This window comes from Scatophagus argus, chromosome 6 (genome assembly GCF_020382885.2).
Source record: "Scatophagus argus isolate fScaArg1 chromosome 6, fScaArg1.pri, whole genome shotgun sequence".
NCBI classification, from domain to species: Eukaryota; Metazoa; Chordata; class Actinopteri; family Scatophagidae; genus Scatophagus; species Scatophagus argus.
Genome location: NC_058498.1, coordinates 14,784,775 through 14,800,248, shown reverse-complemented (window position 1 = coordinate 14,800,248; position 15,474 = coordinate 14,784,775). Strand labels below are relative to the sequence as shown.

Below are 15,474 nucleotides of genomic sequence, written 5' to 3'. Positions count from 1 at the left end.
TTTAGACAGTCAGTAATTGATTTTTGGCTTTAAAACTGGTGTTTCTGTTCTTGTGTAACAGTTGTCCATGTAGCTCAGAGAGAAGGACCACAAGGAGAAGTGGGAGGCCTGGTTCTGTTCAAGACACCCAGCTGGTTTCCCCTGGAAAATACAAGATAACTTCCTGTGCCAGAATTTTGCACATCGACAGGGGAATAGTGAATGAAAGAAAGGAAAATGTTATTGTACGTGGTGCCAGCCAAGAAGAAGAACGTTTTTCATATTTCTCAAATATGACAATATTTGAGAAAGGAAGGAAAGGAAGGAAGGCGCTTGCAAAAAGAACTGGAAGAGGAAAAGGGTGAAGAAAAACCAACTCTATTTGCCTTAATCAAAAGAGGGTGCAAGAATCTAGTGTGTGGGATTCAGGGGCAGAAATGCAATATAATATTAATAATTACAATTTAATTAATGTATAATCACCTGAAACCTAACATTGCTGTTTTTGTTACCTTGTTGCCCTCCTTTTAGTGGTCAACATAGTGGAGGATGTTCTGTTAGGGTTACTGTTACTGTTGGTTGCAATCAGCAACTACACAACTAGATAGTATTAAATGCCACGCTCTGGACCGTTAAAGAAGGAAAACAAGAAGTCCCGTGGATGAATTCTCTGATATTTTTGCACACAATTCTCACACACAGGAACTTTGCTGGTTAACATTTTACATATGAAACATATGATCAGTTTATAAATAAAATATGGTGCTCTTTTACAGATTCCACTGAGGAGGTAAACATGGCTGGATGGGCAAGAGTTAACGGTACCAGTGCAAAAATATTCAAAGGCAATTTTTGATTTTAAAATGGAGAACAAGCTCACTGAAGCATATTTGGAAGAAGGAGAAGGAGAAGGAGAATATGTTGCTTTTCAGCCAACTTTCTCTCAGCTTCAACCTTAATGTCATCTTTGGACCTATGAATATATAAATAAATGAAGTGGATGCATCGACCACCTGATGTGGAAGATATTAACATAAAAGGTCAGTCATTGACGACATGAAAACAAATATGATTAAGTTTGAGAAACAGTGTTATTATTTTTGGACTAGACAATCTTAAAAATCTCATTAATGATAAATTCCACAATCATGCAACTTTTTACAAAGACCTTATTGTATAGCAAGCTGAGCAAACAACGAATCAGTGGGGATCCTGTGTTTATATAGTTCACAAAAATGGCAACTTTTGAATGTCATCATTTAAGACAAATCAGAGTTGTAACACCTTTATTACCTAAAACCATGTGTGTGCATACGTAAAAATATGAGGGTGTGACTGGGTGGTAGACGACCTAAATCACCTGAATCAGTTTGTCTTCCTCCGTTAAACTAGTTCACCATTTAAATTCAGGTAGCATGTGGGTGAAGGGCACCAGAGGAAGTGACGATGTAATTCTGTCTCGGCTGTGTTATGTTCGCCTAATTATGATCATTGTAGTAAATCCATTGGAGCTTCACACACACCGGGACGTTTCCTGGTGCTTGAATCCTCACTGACTTCCTCACAATTCCGCGTTTACAGTGTAATGGCGGTACCGTGTGGTTCATATTTATAATTACAGCCAACTGTCGGTCAATGGCGTCTTCATACACTATAGCATTCATCCTCTAGCTCAGTGCTTTCCTCTAACTGTAGAAAGTTTTTCCACAGACGCTGATGTGTGGATATGAAATATTTAAAGTGGCTGTAGGCGCAGAGTTTGTCGGCAGTAGTTTCCAGGATTTCCTGGACTTTTTGCTGAGCAGCAGGTAACGTAGAAGTAGTTCCCCTGAAAAGCAGCGTGTACCGACATTTAAAGTGAGATCATAACAGTGTTAAAAGCACAAATTGTTGCCTTTAAAGAACCGGTCTTCCCCTCCAGTGATTACATAAAACATTATCATATGGTGTTGACGGTGACTTATTCATTAAACTGCAGTATTGCTCTTAAGAGCAGCTAGCAAAGACACACTATGCGTATTCCAGATTTATTCAGTTTAATTCACCTGCAATGCTGCTGTTGAACAATAGGTGGCAGTATAATGCAGTGTTCTGGCTTGTATGCCTACAGGTAGAAACCCACAAAAGGCTCCAACACGGTATTTGGGTTAAGGTATGGGAGTTTGTCTGGAGGGCAGACATCGTTAGGTTGACTGTTTACTGTATCTAACAAAAGAGTTGAAATTGTTTCATTATTTAACATCTCACTTTCTTACAAATGTGGCCAATCAGAGCTACATATTAATTTTAGTTAAAGTTCAGTATCTCGACAGTCATTGTGTCAACCATAAATGCGAGTTATCTGCTTTCTTTTGCTGATTGCTGGTTGCCTTTTGTTAAGAAATGAAGGGCGAGAGTAGCAATGTTTTTGGCCTCATTTTGGAGCCAGACACCGCAAACATCCAACAGAACATTTTATTCTCTCTACTCCATCCCTTGTCCTCCTCTGCATGAAAAAAATAATTTATGTATTCTCCCTCCCATTTTAACACTGAAATTAACACCTGACCTGCACACTCCAGCTTGCCAACACTCATGTAAAGTGGAAACCTGTGGCAGTGACTGCATACTTTTTTGCCAGAGAGCATCTATTCGCTGTGAGATGACTGACAGCACGCGCAGAGTGCTGTCAGTCGCATTTGCAAGTCAATGCTCAGATTTAACCTCTTCGCTCTCCGTTCAGAGTGGATCGACTGCCTGAATTCAAAAGCAGCGGCTGAAAAGATGCCGTTTCCTCGCTTGGCCCTTCAAAGCAGCAGAATGTGATAGCATGAACTGTTGCATTGACCTTGTCTAAGAATTCCACTGGCACAAGTTATCTTTTTTTGCAACAAGACACCATGAGGAAACTTTGTTTTCTAGAAGTCCTCTTGCTTCATCATTATCTCTGTGAGCATGCAATGCAGTTTTGGATTTCATGGCCAAATTGTGCAAGCTGGTGCATTCAGAGATATTTGGAAAGTCAAAGGGAGATCTTATTACATTTCACTGTAGAGAGACCAAAATCATCTTATTGTTCTGCTTTATTAAGAACAAAAAGGCCATTGAAAAGGAGAGGTGCGCATTTCCTCTTTCCAAGGTTACAAGGCAGCTCTTCATTAAAAGAAAGAACTATTTACAAATACCATAGAAGTAGATGGTTCGGTTTTGATCTCATCAGTGCTGTGTTATGTGGCACAAAGACTGGAGGAGACTTTTGAGAGGAGAAACAGCATTACAACGCAGCACTGGAAGTCCCACATACACATGCCTGTGGGCGTAAATGTGTCAGCGTCTGTTTTATGTGTGCATACGTCTGCGTGTCACAGAGGGTATTTATTTGTATCTGCCTGCAAGGAGGCAAAGAGGTGTGTGTTTGTGTGTGTGTGTGTGTGTGTGTGTGCATGTGAGCATAGCTGCTGCTGATGTGGGTCATTACCCCTTCTTTCCCCCAGGGGCCATGCAGCAGGAGAGGACAGAAGGGGAGGGGTTGGATGGAGTGGTGTGGTGGTAAAGGGGGTGGTGGGGGGGGATGGGAAAAATGGAGGGTGGTGGAGGGAGGGGGGTGAGGTTGTGTGTGTGTGTTAGGAGAGGAGGGGGAGAAAGAGGAGGAGGAGGAGCAGAGTACCCCAGAGGAGTAGAGACCAATAAATCACGGTGCCGTCTCTATGCTGACACCAAGCTTGTCTGATGAGGGACAGGGAAGGGGTGGGGGCGACGTGAGGTGGGCTGAGAGTGGGGGAGGGCACCACCATGACAACACTGTGGCCTTGTCTTCCTGTCACTCAAGCTCACGCTGGGCAGGAGCCATTCTCGACCCCATCCCGAAGGCACTGGGGAAATTGGGGGGAGAGGTGCTGGTGGCGTGAAGGGTGGAGAGCAAATAGGGACACCACAAAACCAAAAGTTTATGACCTGAACTAAGACATCTTCCTCTAGTACCATTTTATTTCCCACAGGATTTTTTTTTTTTTTTTTTTTTTTTTTTGTCTGGCGTTGAGTTGAGCAAAGTTGAACTGAAGGAAAAATCCCGTCTTTACCTTAGAGATCACTCAGGCTAGTGACTTTCTTCATCTCCCAAAACTTTCAAGAAAAACAAAAGCCCTCAAAATGCCGCATGCGTTGTAGCTCTGATGCCTTCTGGACTGTAGAGGCTTTGCTGCTGCAGGAGAAAATGGTTTCCCTGCTGTGTCTACAATGGTCCCCCACCAATATGATTGGTGCCAAATTGTAGGTCTGGACAGAAGTTCTTTGATTCTGAAGGACTGTGTCCAAAACTCTGGTGTTGATGTTTTACATAGCTGAACATTTTTCAGAAATCAATTGTACAAGTAGCTCTAGTGGAAATAAACTAAAGTGACATGAGGTTGTCTCAATTTGGCCTTTCATCACTAAAACAAATACTTGACTAAACAACAAGAAGGGGCAAATAAACGCATGGTGCACAAGCAATTCTGCTGTTATTTAAGTGGATTTTCCCTTTGAGCTTTAGTTTTAGGGGGGGTTTGGACTTCATACTTTTTTTTGATGGTTTTGATTTTAATATACAATCCCACAAGCAAAAGATAATGGAAGCTTATTGATCCAAAGACTCTCATTGTGCTGCCCTCCGGTGAACCAAAGAAAAGACATGATAGTTCATCTTTTTGACCAGATGTCTGTCCAGTAGATCTGGTGCTAATATCATAGACACAGTTTGACAATGACACCGCTGCTGGCAACAACACTGGAATGAAGTCATCTCTGAAGCTTTGAGAGAGGCGACCATGTTTTCATCACCTCATTCAGAAACGACACGCTCCTCATGTTTGGCTGCTTGGTGATAATTTGCCCACTGTGTGAATAACTGTTAGTTTCACACTGCTGTTTTTTCTTCCTTGCTTTAAGTTGTGGTTTAAGTTGTGGTTATAAAGAGATGTTACTGCTCCCTTGGGCACTTTTCCACTGTTTTGCCCTCTGAGACAGGTGTGTGTAGGTAAGCATGTGTTTAGTTGCATTCAGCATACATGTGTTTGACAGAATAGTCTCTTTACGACCTCACACGCCTGAGCTAAAACCAAAAGCTCCTGCAGCATTACGACCATTGTGTGTCATCCCATTGTGGGACCACTTTGATGTCCCGTTGCTCTGTAGAGAAGAGAAGGGCATTGTGGACTTGGTGTATTTAATCACTGGAGCTCAGCCAACACACACACACACCTTGCACACTCCTTCATCTGACCTGCCAATAGCAATAATATGTGTCCTTCACTTATCATTTTCTATCATCTATATTATTATGCCTCCCCCCAGCACCATGCAATGCAGCCTCATACATCCTGTGCACCCCCAACCTTGCAGCCCAGCCGGGCAAGTAACCCCCCCAAACACACCAATACACACACACACACACCAACATGAAACATCTCTCGGTGCAGCAGCAGAGTGCAAGGCACTGCATTCCTCAGGACTTTTTTTCTAATAAATGTGATCCCAGAATCCAGGAGGGAGACCAGTGCTCTGCATTAAAATTCATGGGAAAAAAATGGCAATAAAATCTTTCTTCTCTCTCCTCTCTCTCTTTTGCTCTTTCTCTCCTTCCCTCTCCACTCTCCCCACTTGCTCTTCTCAACCTTCTCTCTTTTTCAGTCCCTCACTCGTCTGCTCACCACACACACACACACACACACACACACTCAAGGCACACATATACACACTTTTTTCATCACCCGTGTGCACTCTCCCTCTCGTTCAATCTCTAACCCTCCTACTGGCTCGTCTTTCTCAGCATCCCCCCTGCTGTCCTTCATCCTTTATTCTCTTCCTCCTCCCTCCCTCCTTCCCTCCCCCTCTGCCTTTCCTCTCCCCGTCTCTTTCTCTCACTCACACACACACACACACACACATGCACACACACCCATCTATATTTTCCAACTCCACCTCTGGCAGGTTGTGATTTCCACTGTCAGAAATTGCTTTTTCAATATCTCTCTCTCTAATTATGAGCCCCGCCAAAGGGGTCTTGCCACCAGAATACCAATTTTTCCACCATTTCTCCCTTCGTCTCCAGAATAATTCTCCATTTTCGCGGCAACAACAATGCACATTCAATATATGGCCACGCAAGCGTTGCAGCATTATCACTGCTTTATTTCTGTGGGCTCTGGTGCCCTCTTGGGCTTTTATTTAGATCTGTTCAGTCTTTTCATGTTTGGTCAGTTCCCTATGGCCATGATTAATTTTTGACATTTAGAAATGAGCAGGATGATGCAGAAGTTAGAACAAAGTCTATTTATTTCCGCACCAACAAGGACGAAATTTGGGGGGGGGGGGGGGGGTGTAAGATATTTCAATGCATTGATGGTTTGTGGGGAGAAAAAGGAAAACCACTGAATCTTGATACAGCCACCACACAACTCCTCAATCACTCCCTGTACCCAGGAAGGGGTTAACCTCACACAGCAGTTGTAGCCTGCTTGATTGACGTCCGGAGCATTGTGCTACCTGTACTCTCCAATCAGCAAACGGTCAGCACGCCCCACGTGGGTGTTCTCAATAGTCATTGGCTCATTTTACCAGTGTTTACTGTGCCGAGGCCGAGCCCCACGTGGAGATTTCATTCAATCACTGAACACTTCCTCTGAACCCCTTCATTTTAAAGAATTTTGTAGCACTTTTCATAAAATTAAAATTTCCTAATTGCGTGGATAGATTTTCAATTACATGGCTATATGAGGCCGAAGCTAATTACAATGCAGCGATAACAGGAGAAAAAGAAAACGGCAGTGTTTTGTCTTTTTTTTTTTTTTTTTTGCAAATATCATGAGGCTATTTGAAGAACAGCACTGTGTGATGCTCATATTTGTCCAGTGTTTCTAACTTTAAAAGGCAGATTGGATTAAATTAATTCCTCTGAAGAAAAAAAAACAAAACAACAACAGCACGAACAAACCATCATTAGGTTCTTAATTCTGATAAAAACAAACTGTAGAGGGTGGGGGTGGGAGGTGGTAAACCGTATCTTGAGGTCTACCCCCTCCTTAAAGAAAGCTTCTCATATGTTATGTCCCATTGAGGATCAGAGAAGGGGGGAGTGAGAGAAGTGAGGGACTGGGAGTGCTGTGTGAAAAGAGTGCAGGCCAACGAGCGAGACAAAAGAGGCTGCGGCTGCAGTGAATGTGCCGGTGGTGTGTCCGTCTCCGAAGCCACAAGCAAAACCACATCCCCCCCCCCCCCTCTGGCCTTTATGCTACAGGCGGCGACGAGATACCGGAGAGGGAAACCAATTGCGATCTCATAATTGCTGGAAGCGCAAAGTTGAGGACTTGGAAGAAGGCTTCCCGTGGACCGGGTGTTCCTCCTCTCCTCTCCCCGTCCTCACTACACGTCGAGCGCGGTGCGGTTTGGGGTTGGAGATATAACCCAGAACAAAGGAGTCTTGAAGCAAGGAATGAGCGAGCTGAGACTAGCTTCGCTTTTGCATTTGAAACCGGGCCAAATGCCTCTCTGAGACCAACAATAGTACATCGACTGCTCGTATTTCTCGACGAAGCTTTCCGCCCCAAAAGGGAGAAAGAAGGCGGACAAAAAACGCACACGGAGACATACAAGTCGGCGGCTACAATGTTTCCTCAAAACCGACCACCGGTAAGTAGGCTACGCTTCTATGTAACCGTGTGCATGGGTTTAACGAGGTTATTGTCTTGTCTATCAGGAACCTCCATTGAATACAACGCGTCTGTGATAAACGCCAGGTTTGATTTTTAAACCTCATTGAGCCACAGTAAGAAAAGTACAAGCCGAAATTTTTTGTCTTTGCCATTCTTAGTGTGTATTTCCGGGGACGCTTTGGTGGGGAAAATACTGTATGATGCTCCATACGCTGTTATATACAACATGCCATATTGTTTGTCTTTTTTTTTTAATTGACGTCCTGTGTAATTTTTGTCTTATGACGTTCAGGCAGATTGCTGTCAGTGTGGTGTAGTATGGCAAAGCTCATCTTAAACAACGTCCAACTTTGCTGAGTTTCTTTGTGTATGGATCTCATGTCTTTGGTGGCCACCAGCAGTTCAGAAACATGGAGCCTCCTTCTGTATCCACACTATTGTGGAGTTGACCCAGATGATGAAGTGTGTGTTTGTTCTCTCTTCCTCACGGTGTGTGTGTTGGAGTGGGGTGGGGGGGGGGCGGCTTTGGCTTGTTGACACATTCACTCAATGGTCTGCCCTTCTAAAGAGCCACTCATTTTCAAAAAAAAAAAAAAAGAAAATCTGCTTTTTGCTCTTGATTCCTATTCAGTCATATCAAGGGTGATTCATGCCCCTCACTTGCAGATTTGATAGACTGAAAACTAGAAGCTGGCCCCTCTCTTTCAAGAAACTATATAACAGCCAGCATTGTGGCAGTAAAAAAAAAAATGAAAAAGATAAACTGTCGTACATTTTGTGTTTTGGGACAGATCTCTGCGAGGTTAGGGGCGATAATCATGCCGCATGGCTTTAATTTATTTTAGTCGAGTTAGGTGGAGAGCTTTTGAGCCGACTGAAATACATAAACACTGGTCCTCCAGCTGTGTGAAGTATCAATTAAGACCTGCTCATTTGCCTAACCCTCATCTACTTCCCTCAGCCATGCCACCCTGCACCCCACCCCTGACAGTGTTTTGACATTCATGGCCCATGCATTAAAACCAGATTAAGCACACTGTGAGGTATAACTTCATGTGAATATGTCTGTATGCCAGTTTTTCCACAAATATTCCTTTTTGTAGGACCCCCCCCACACACACACACAAACACACACACACACAAACATCCATTGTTTTTGTTTTTATTTTTTGTAGCTTTTGTGTGTTTACGTAACACTCCAATTGCAGCCACGCAATGCATTGTAACTTTTATTTCAGCCTGTACTTCCTTTGAGCGATAAAGGAATCTTGTGAGTCGCCTCTACCCAAACATACAGCACATACACAAACATCACACATGCACGCACCAGCAGCTGTGTATGTAGTATAGATGACTGCAGGAAGGCAGGGCATGAGGCAGACTGTGGGTCTGTGGTTTGCACTGTAAACCCAATCCCTCTCATCCAGCCTCTCCTCGCTGTGTTCCTGTGAGAGCTCCAAACCACATCTTAATGTATGGGCAGGCATCCCAGGGTGAGAGGAGCAGACTGCGGCGGGTCTGGGTGGAATGTTTAGGCCAGCGGTTCCGTTTCATTTCAACCCTCTGCAGCTCTCAGCAGCACAGCGCGGGACACCAGTCCTCAGAAAGGTGGCCCTTGTTTGCACCTCGAAGTAAAGGGCCACTGAACCCGGCAAGCTGTTCGGTCTCTGAAACGCAAGGCAGCCTGTAACCTGTCGTTGATGGCTACTGCTCTGCTGTGATGCATGTGACACATATATTTCACAAACACATGACTCGTATTAATAAATGGTTAGCGACCGTTTATTAAATAATTGAACTTACATTTTCAGATCCCAAAAAAGAGATTTTGTGGGTTCAAGCACATAATGTAACCTGCTTTTATAGCTACTTACAGCAGATCTTCTTTTCAAGATTTAATGTAAAATCTGAACTTGCCAATACCTTTTGTCCTGGGGGAGACTGTTTCCACCGTGTGACACACATGTTTGGAAGGCATACTTTCTGTTGTGTAAATTGCAACAGGTTAAGATCACAGTCTTAATTGCACATCTCGCTCATTTGTTATGTTTCCTGACTAAACACAGAACACACCTAAGCTGATAAAGAATCTAATTATGTGAACATATGTTTTATGCTGTGGTGTCTTTACATAAAATTTTACATAAACTAAATACAGAAATGTGAAGATGCTTCAGGACATCATATGTGCACTGACGACTTTAGGATTTCTACAAATAAAGGAGTCTAACTGAGAAGTATATAGGATGTGACAGACATGGCTGACTGACTTAAATTCTCAACATTCTTTCAAATCTACTACAGTGAGAGAAACATACAAATCTACACTATAGACATAAACAGATGAAGAAAGCAAAAGATCAAAGCAGAATATAAAAGTTTGTTTTGTTGGCCTGTAATGATACATAAATGAAACAAAACTAATACATAAACTAAATACATTTAAAAAACAAAATGGTGGTGTTAGCAGGATCGCTCTGTTTCACTAGAGCCTAAAAGGTGTCTGGTGTCCATCTCTTTGCTTCTGGGGGGGGAGTAGCTTTACTGATTTCTTTTTTTTTAATGTGATCTGTGGGAGATAAATTAAATTATCAGTGAATGATCAAAAACATCCAAAACTTTCAAAGGTCTCACTAAGATTGGGGATAATATTACCAGCCCTCGACCAACTATTTTATCCCGAACAATACCCTGGGCTGGGGGGAGGGGTTTGCTAAGAGGCTACTATTGTTGGTGGACCTTGGCTGTAGTTAAAGCCAACGTTTCTATCCGTCTTGATAGTGTTTTACAATATATCAAGGCAAATGGTGATCACATATTTAAACCACTGACTGGTTGCTATCCACACTGTTTAAATAAATTAGATTTTTGGTTCTGGTGTGTTTATCCCAATCTTCCAAATTACATTGGACTAGATAATATACTTTGTGTGGATTTGTTTATGGCTGACTGTTCCTCTTGCTTGTCCCGGTGGACTGTCTTGAGAAGTTCATTTTATCTAGCGCAGTCTCCATGAACTGAAAAAAAAAAAAAACAAACCTCTACAAACAAAGGTAATTCCAAAGACAGTGTTCTTTTTTGTGAATGTCTTCATCAAGTGGATCCGTTAGCACATTGTCGAATCCAGCACTTTAAACCTTTTCTTTGTTATATCATTGGAGAGTGTCACCTAAGCTGTCTAATTAATCACCTACAGTATGTAAGTGAAAACCAAACCTGGTACCAGTGCCATATTAAAAATTAAATAGAAATTAGATTAGATTAGATTCAAATTATCCAAGAAATGGTGGCCAGTGATTGTTGTGTTATATGTTGGTTCTCTGTCATTGTTACAGTATGGGTTAAACTATGGGTAGTTTTTTGACAGTCTTAATGTGAAGATCTGCTCCCTGATTTTGGTAATAGTGCCCAAATTAAGTCGGTGAAATAAGTGTGGCCACATTATTTACATGTGTCCTATCTCTCATTGTCCCAACCTCTTCAACAAAGGTGGTCTTTCTAAATTAATATCAGTGAAGGGGGAGATTGCCAGGTAGGAGATACAGACTGTTGTGGGGAGAGTACTTTGAATGAGTGACTCAGATGAGGTCTTCTCCTCTCTGTCCTCAAAGCTAGCATAAAGCAAGCCTCCACTTCCCCAGTCCTAGCATGCTTTTAGCTCTTTATCACCACTGTTGTCCGGCAGTGAGAGTGTGTCTATCGATCAGGAGCTTGCCTGCTTTGCTCAGCCACCGATTAGATGGAGAGAGAGAGAGAGAGAGAGAGAAGCCTGAAGAAAATGAAGGAAAGGAGGCTGAAAGAATCTCTGGCTTATACAAGCGGTTGTGGAGTTGCGTCTCGGTGGAAGGAACAAACGAGCAGAGGGGGTTACCTAATAAAAGAAGGCACCTCCAGCAATTAAGCCAGCTGACAGGCAAACTGTGGCGCTTCGCTAATGTGGGCTGACAGCAGGGAAATTTGAATAACGAGGCTTGCGGGAGGAAAGAGAGAAGAATGAGGAGGTGGAGGGTGTGTGTGGGGGTGGGTGGGCTGAGAAAGAAAGATGTGTGGTGCTAATGAAACAGGTGCAGCCCCTCCAAAGTGCAGGAATCATTGGGAGATTACCAGCGTGTTTCTCCAGCAGATAGCCACTTGATATAAGGTGGAGGGATGGAGGTGGGGGCTATGAACCTGTGTCTTTTCTTCCCTACTGCAAGCCGCTTTAACGATGCAAATCACCACTGAATGTTGACAGTCGCATCTGAATAATTTGATATAAGAAGCTTTAACTTCAAATGCTTCTGAGACGGGACAGTGTGTTGACATGTTTAATGGTGAGATGGGGAGGTGTGTGTGGGGTTTTTTTTTTCCCCCCCAGGCATGTGTGTGGGTGGGTGGATACACATTCAGGAATGTTGTTCTGGGTTAGACCTACTGTCACTGCGTCCTTGGTGGTAGTCGGATGAGAGAGAGAGAGAGAGAGAGAGAGCTCGGTGGGTGTTTACTCTGATGATCGACTCCGTGGTTAAGCAGTGTAATTAGTGGCCTGACTAATGGTCTGAGCTATATGAAGGGAGGCAGCAGCACAGCATCTCCCCAGCTAAAGGAGACAGATGAGAGATCCGGCTCCGATTAAAACAAATAAAAAAAGCTGTAATTTAAAATCTAGTAAAACATTGGGATCAGTTTTTTTTTAAGCCGTGTTGGCAACACGGCTCTATGAATGGCAGTGAGTCAGTCAATCCCCTGCTGTCTTCGAGACTGAAATATCTTAACAATTATTTGCTGGAATAAGGTGCACTTTTGTACAGAGATTCAGGATGTCCTGAGGATGACTCCAAATGCCCACCTCCACCCAGCCGACTTTCCATCTGGTGCTGCCATTCTGTCCAGTAGTTTTTGGTTCAGCCTCAGCTGTAGCCTGCTTATGCTGATTAGCAAATGTTAGCATGCTAAAACACTAAACTAAGATGGTTAAAATGGTTATACCTGCTTAGCATCAATGTGTCATTGTGAGCATTTTAGCATGCTGCCATTGGCAGATGGCTCATGCCACCGCCATGCCCAAGTACAGTCTCACTGAGGTGCTGACATGGCTGTAGGCGTCCACACTAAGAACGATAAGCACAACTATCTAAATATATCATTTTAAAAATCGTTTGAGCTCTGGTGGATGGCAGTCCACACCACAGCTATAACAGCAACTGGCAAATGATAATTATTAGGATCACTTTCAGAGTGATTGATGAACGATAGAAACACTTACAGCCAAGCAGTATCCATTCATCAGTGTGGATGCTCACATTGTTATCTTTTATAGTTATCATTATAGTTACTGTTCGATTTATGGACAGCCCTATAGTGTTGGGGTTTTTTTTTTATTTCTTTGTGAACAGACAAAATACCACCTGTGGAGTTTTGGTATAAGCTGGATTCTCTGATCCAAAGCACAATCAGTGTGCAGGATTTGTAATGAGAAATGTAATATAGCAGAAAATAAACAAAGTGCGTGGAAACCACTCATTACAAAGTAGTCTGTGCTTTGTGTCTAAATGAAATTAGAAGAATCTGCATATTCAGCAGTGGAAATGGCAAAAGAAAATATGAGAGGTCATCCAAGGTTTTTTTTTTTTTTGCGTACAATGAAGACACCAGAGTTTTCCTGTAAGAGAACCTAATATTTCTACGGTCACACAACCACATCATAACACTGATGGCCTTATTTCAGCTCCATTAGCAAATTATTTATCACCGTGGGTCACTGTGTCTAGTGAGGATTGGGACACTCTTGCGGATTCCCATTATAATGTTGACGTCGGAGCTACATTCATGTGCAAATACAATAAAGTGCATGTGTGCTTGTAAATACTTGTGGAACTGCATTGTGCACACATCCACTTAGTGTTTGTAGTGGGTATGTGTGGGTGTGCAATTTTGTCTGTGTGTGTGTGTGTACATGTGCACGTGTTTTTTTTTGAGGGTGGGGGTTAGAACAAGGATGTGAGGTCATAGTGGTTTGTTGCTTGTGGTGTAATTAGAGTTAACTCAAATGAAAACAGGAATGATTTCATTCAGTGAATGCCACACAGTTAATGGTCCCTTCACGTCAGAAATTATTGCGTGCACGGATCTTGTTTGTTTCCCAGCACCATTTTTTCCACATGCATACATTTGCTTGTGCATTTGTGTTTGTGCCTTTGCATTCATGGCTTTTGTTGCATGTGACCTTGGATATAATGTGTGTGCAGAGCATATAACCTGATCTGTTGTGTTGCAGCCCTGCTAGCACAGGGCTGTGGTCGGTGTTCAGCTGTTTGTCTCCAGTTAGCACATTTAAAGGAGGTGTGTTGGATCGTTTCATATCCTATCTCACTGAAAGGATGAAAGGTTGGATTTAAATAATTTCTAATTCTATTCCCATAGATGACTCGTTCACACTTTCTCTCTTATCCTCTCATCATCAGGTCCTCCATTTAATCACCGAAATTGACTTAGGCCTTCCAGGGCTCAGAGAGAGAGAGAAAGAGAGAGAGATTAGTGTGAACGTGTGGGTGTGTATGTGCATGCCTGTGAACCTCATGTGTCAGGGTCATATCTGGGCTCTGCCTCATCGAGGTTGTGCAATAGGTGGCCTTAAAACCCGTAAATTTAACATCTGTCTTTCTTGGGTGGTTTTCCAGAATGAAATGGATCCACAGGTTGGTAACAACGCCGGGCTTCTCAGGGCGTGTAAACACCTCTCCACTGATTTGTCTAAACAGATGAGTAATCAGATGATCTCTAATCATATCAGGAAACGCGCGTGTCGTCCAACCTCATCTAATCTATCTTCAGTATTACAGAACCCGACTTTATACCTGCACGAGCCACAGAAAGATCCAGCCTGTAATTGTATAGCAGTGATTTTCAGTCTATGTAAGCTTTGTTCAAGGGTAGACGGCATGTCTCTTGTTTGCCTGCGAGCCAGGAAATGGCCAAGAGGGAGGAAATAACCGAGTGCAGGATTATCAGGTGAGGCTCCCAGCCTAGATCCATTCCCGCAGGTCATCAGGTCAGCTCAATGACCTGACCTCTCACGGTAAAGCCTGCTCAGCTGTTTGCTGGATCAGAAGTCGGGACAGAAAATGAGCAGTGGTTTGTAAGAGGAAGGGGGATTACAAATGCTGGGACACATCTATGTTGTGCCTGTGTTTCAGAGATGGCATCTGTCACACCAATCTGAATCATCATAACAAACCTAAACAGCAGACCATTAAGCCAGGTCTCATTCCCAGGCCATCAAACACCATCATATTGGCAAGTCCCTCAGACGCACAAGGGTCTGGATGAGATGTACCAGGCTTTAATCTACCTCCAAAACAAACACACCCACGTCCGTATCAGATGATCAGAGCAACTGGACAATGCAACATAGTTTACAAAGTGAGAAAGCCCCAAGAGGTGTGGAGGTGAGGGTGGAGTGGTGGGTCACACACATGCCTTTCACCCAGGAGACCAGAGCTCACATCCCATGTAGAAGGAAACAGACGTCACTGATCTTTTCCTGAACCTAACCATTTAGTTTTTGTTCCTAAAATTAACCAAAGTGACTTTTCATATTAAGCACATGTCAAGGCTTTGAGCGTTGCCCACAGACCCCGAAGGGTACGTTGTGTGTCTGAATGACGTCTGAATGGCGCATGACTTTGCGCGTACTCCACAGATGCAAAAGAGACGACTTTGTGCGCTGGCCACAGACGCCCATGGGTATGTTGCACCTCTGGATGACACGCACAGGGGCAGGACAAAGCGTCTGCATCACTTTATATGTGATCAGCTGTGATGAAAATGAGTTTGAGGAGCAGACTGG

The 15,474-nt window shown here is 43.2% G+C and overlaps 1 protein-coding gene across 3 annotated transcripts in view; it reads left to right on the top strand.

Moving 5' to 3' along the window:
* Window positions 1-6,978: 6,978 nt before the first annotated feature.
* The window catches only part of tle2a (TLE family member 2, transcriptional corepressor a), a 39,638-nt gene continuing 31,142 nt past the window's right edge, over window positions 6,979-15,474 (top strand). Inside the window, exon 1 of one of the 3 annotated variants that reach the window (XM_046390547.1) lies at window positions 6,979-7,623. In XM_046390547.1, coding sequence (XP_046246503.1) covers window positions 7,153-7,623 — 471 coding nt within the window. In that variant the 5' untranslated portion in view covers window positions 6,979-7,152. The remainder of the gene's footprint in view (window positions 7,624-15,474) is intronic. The other 2 variants (XM_046390549.1, XM_046390548.1) reach the window with 2 other exon arrangements.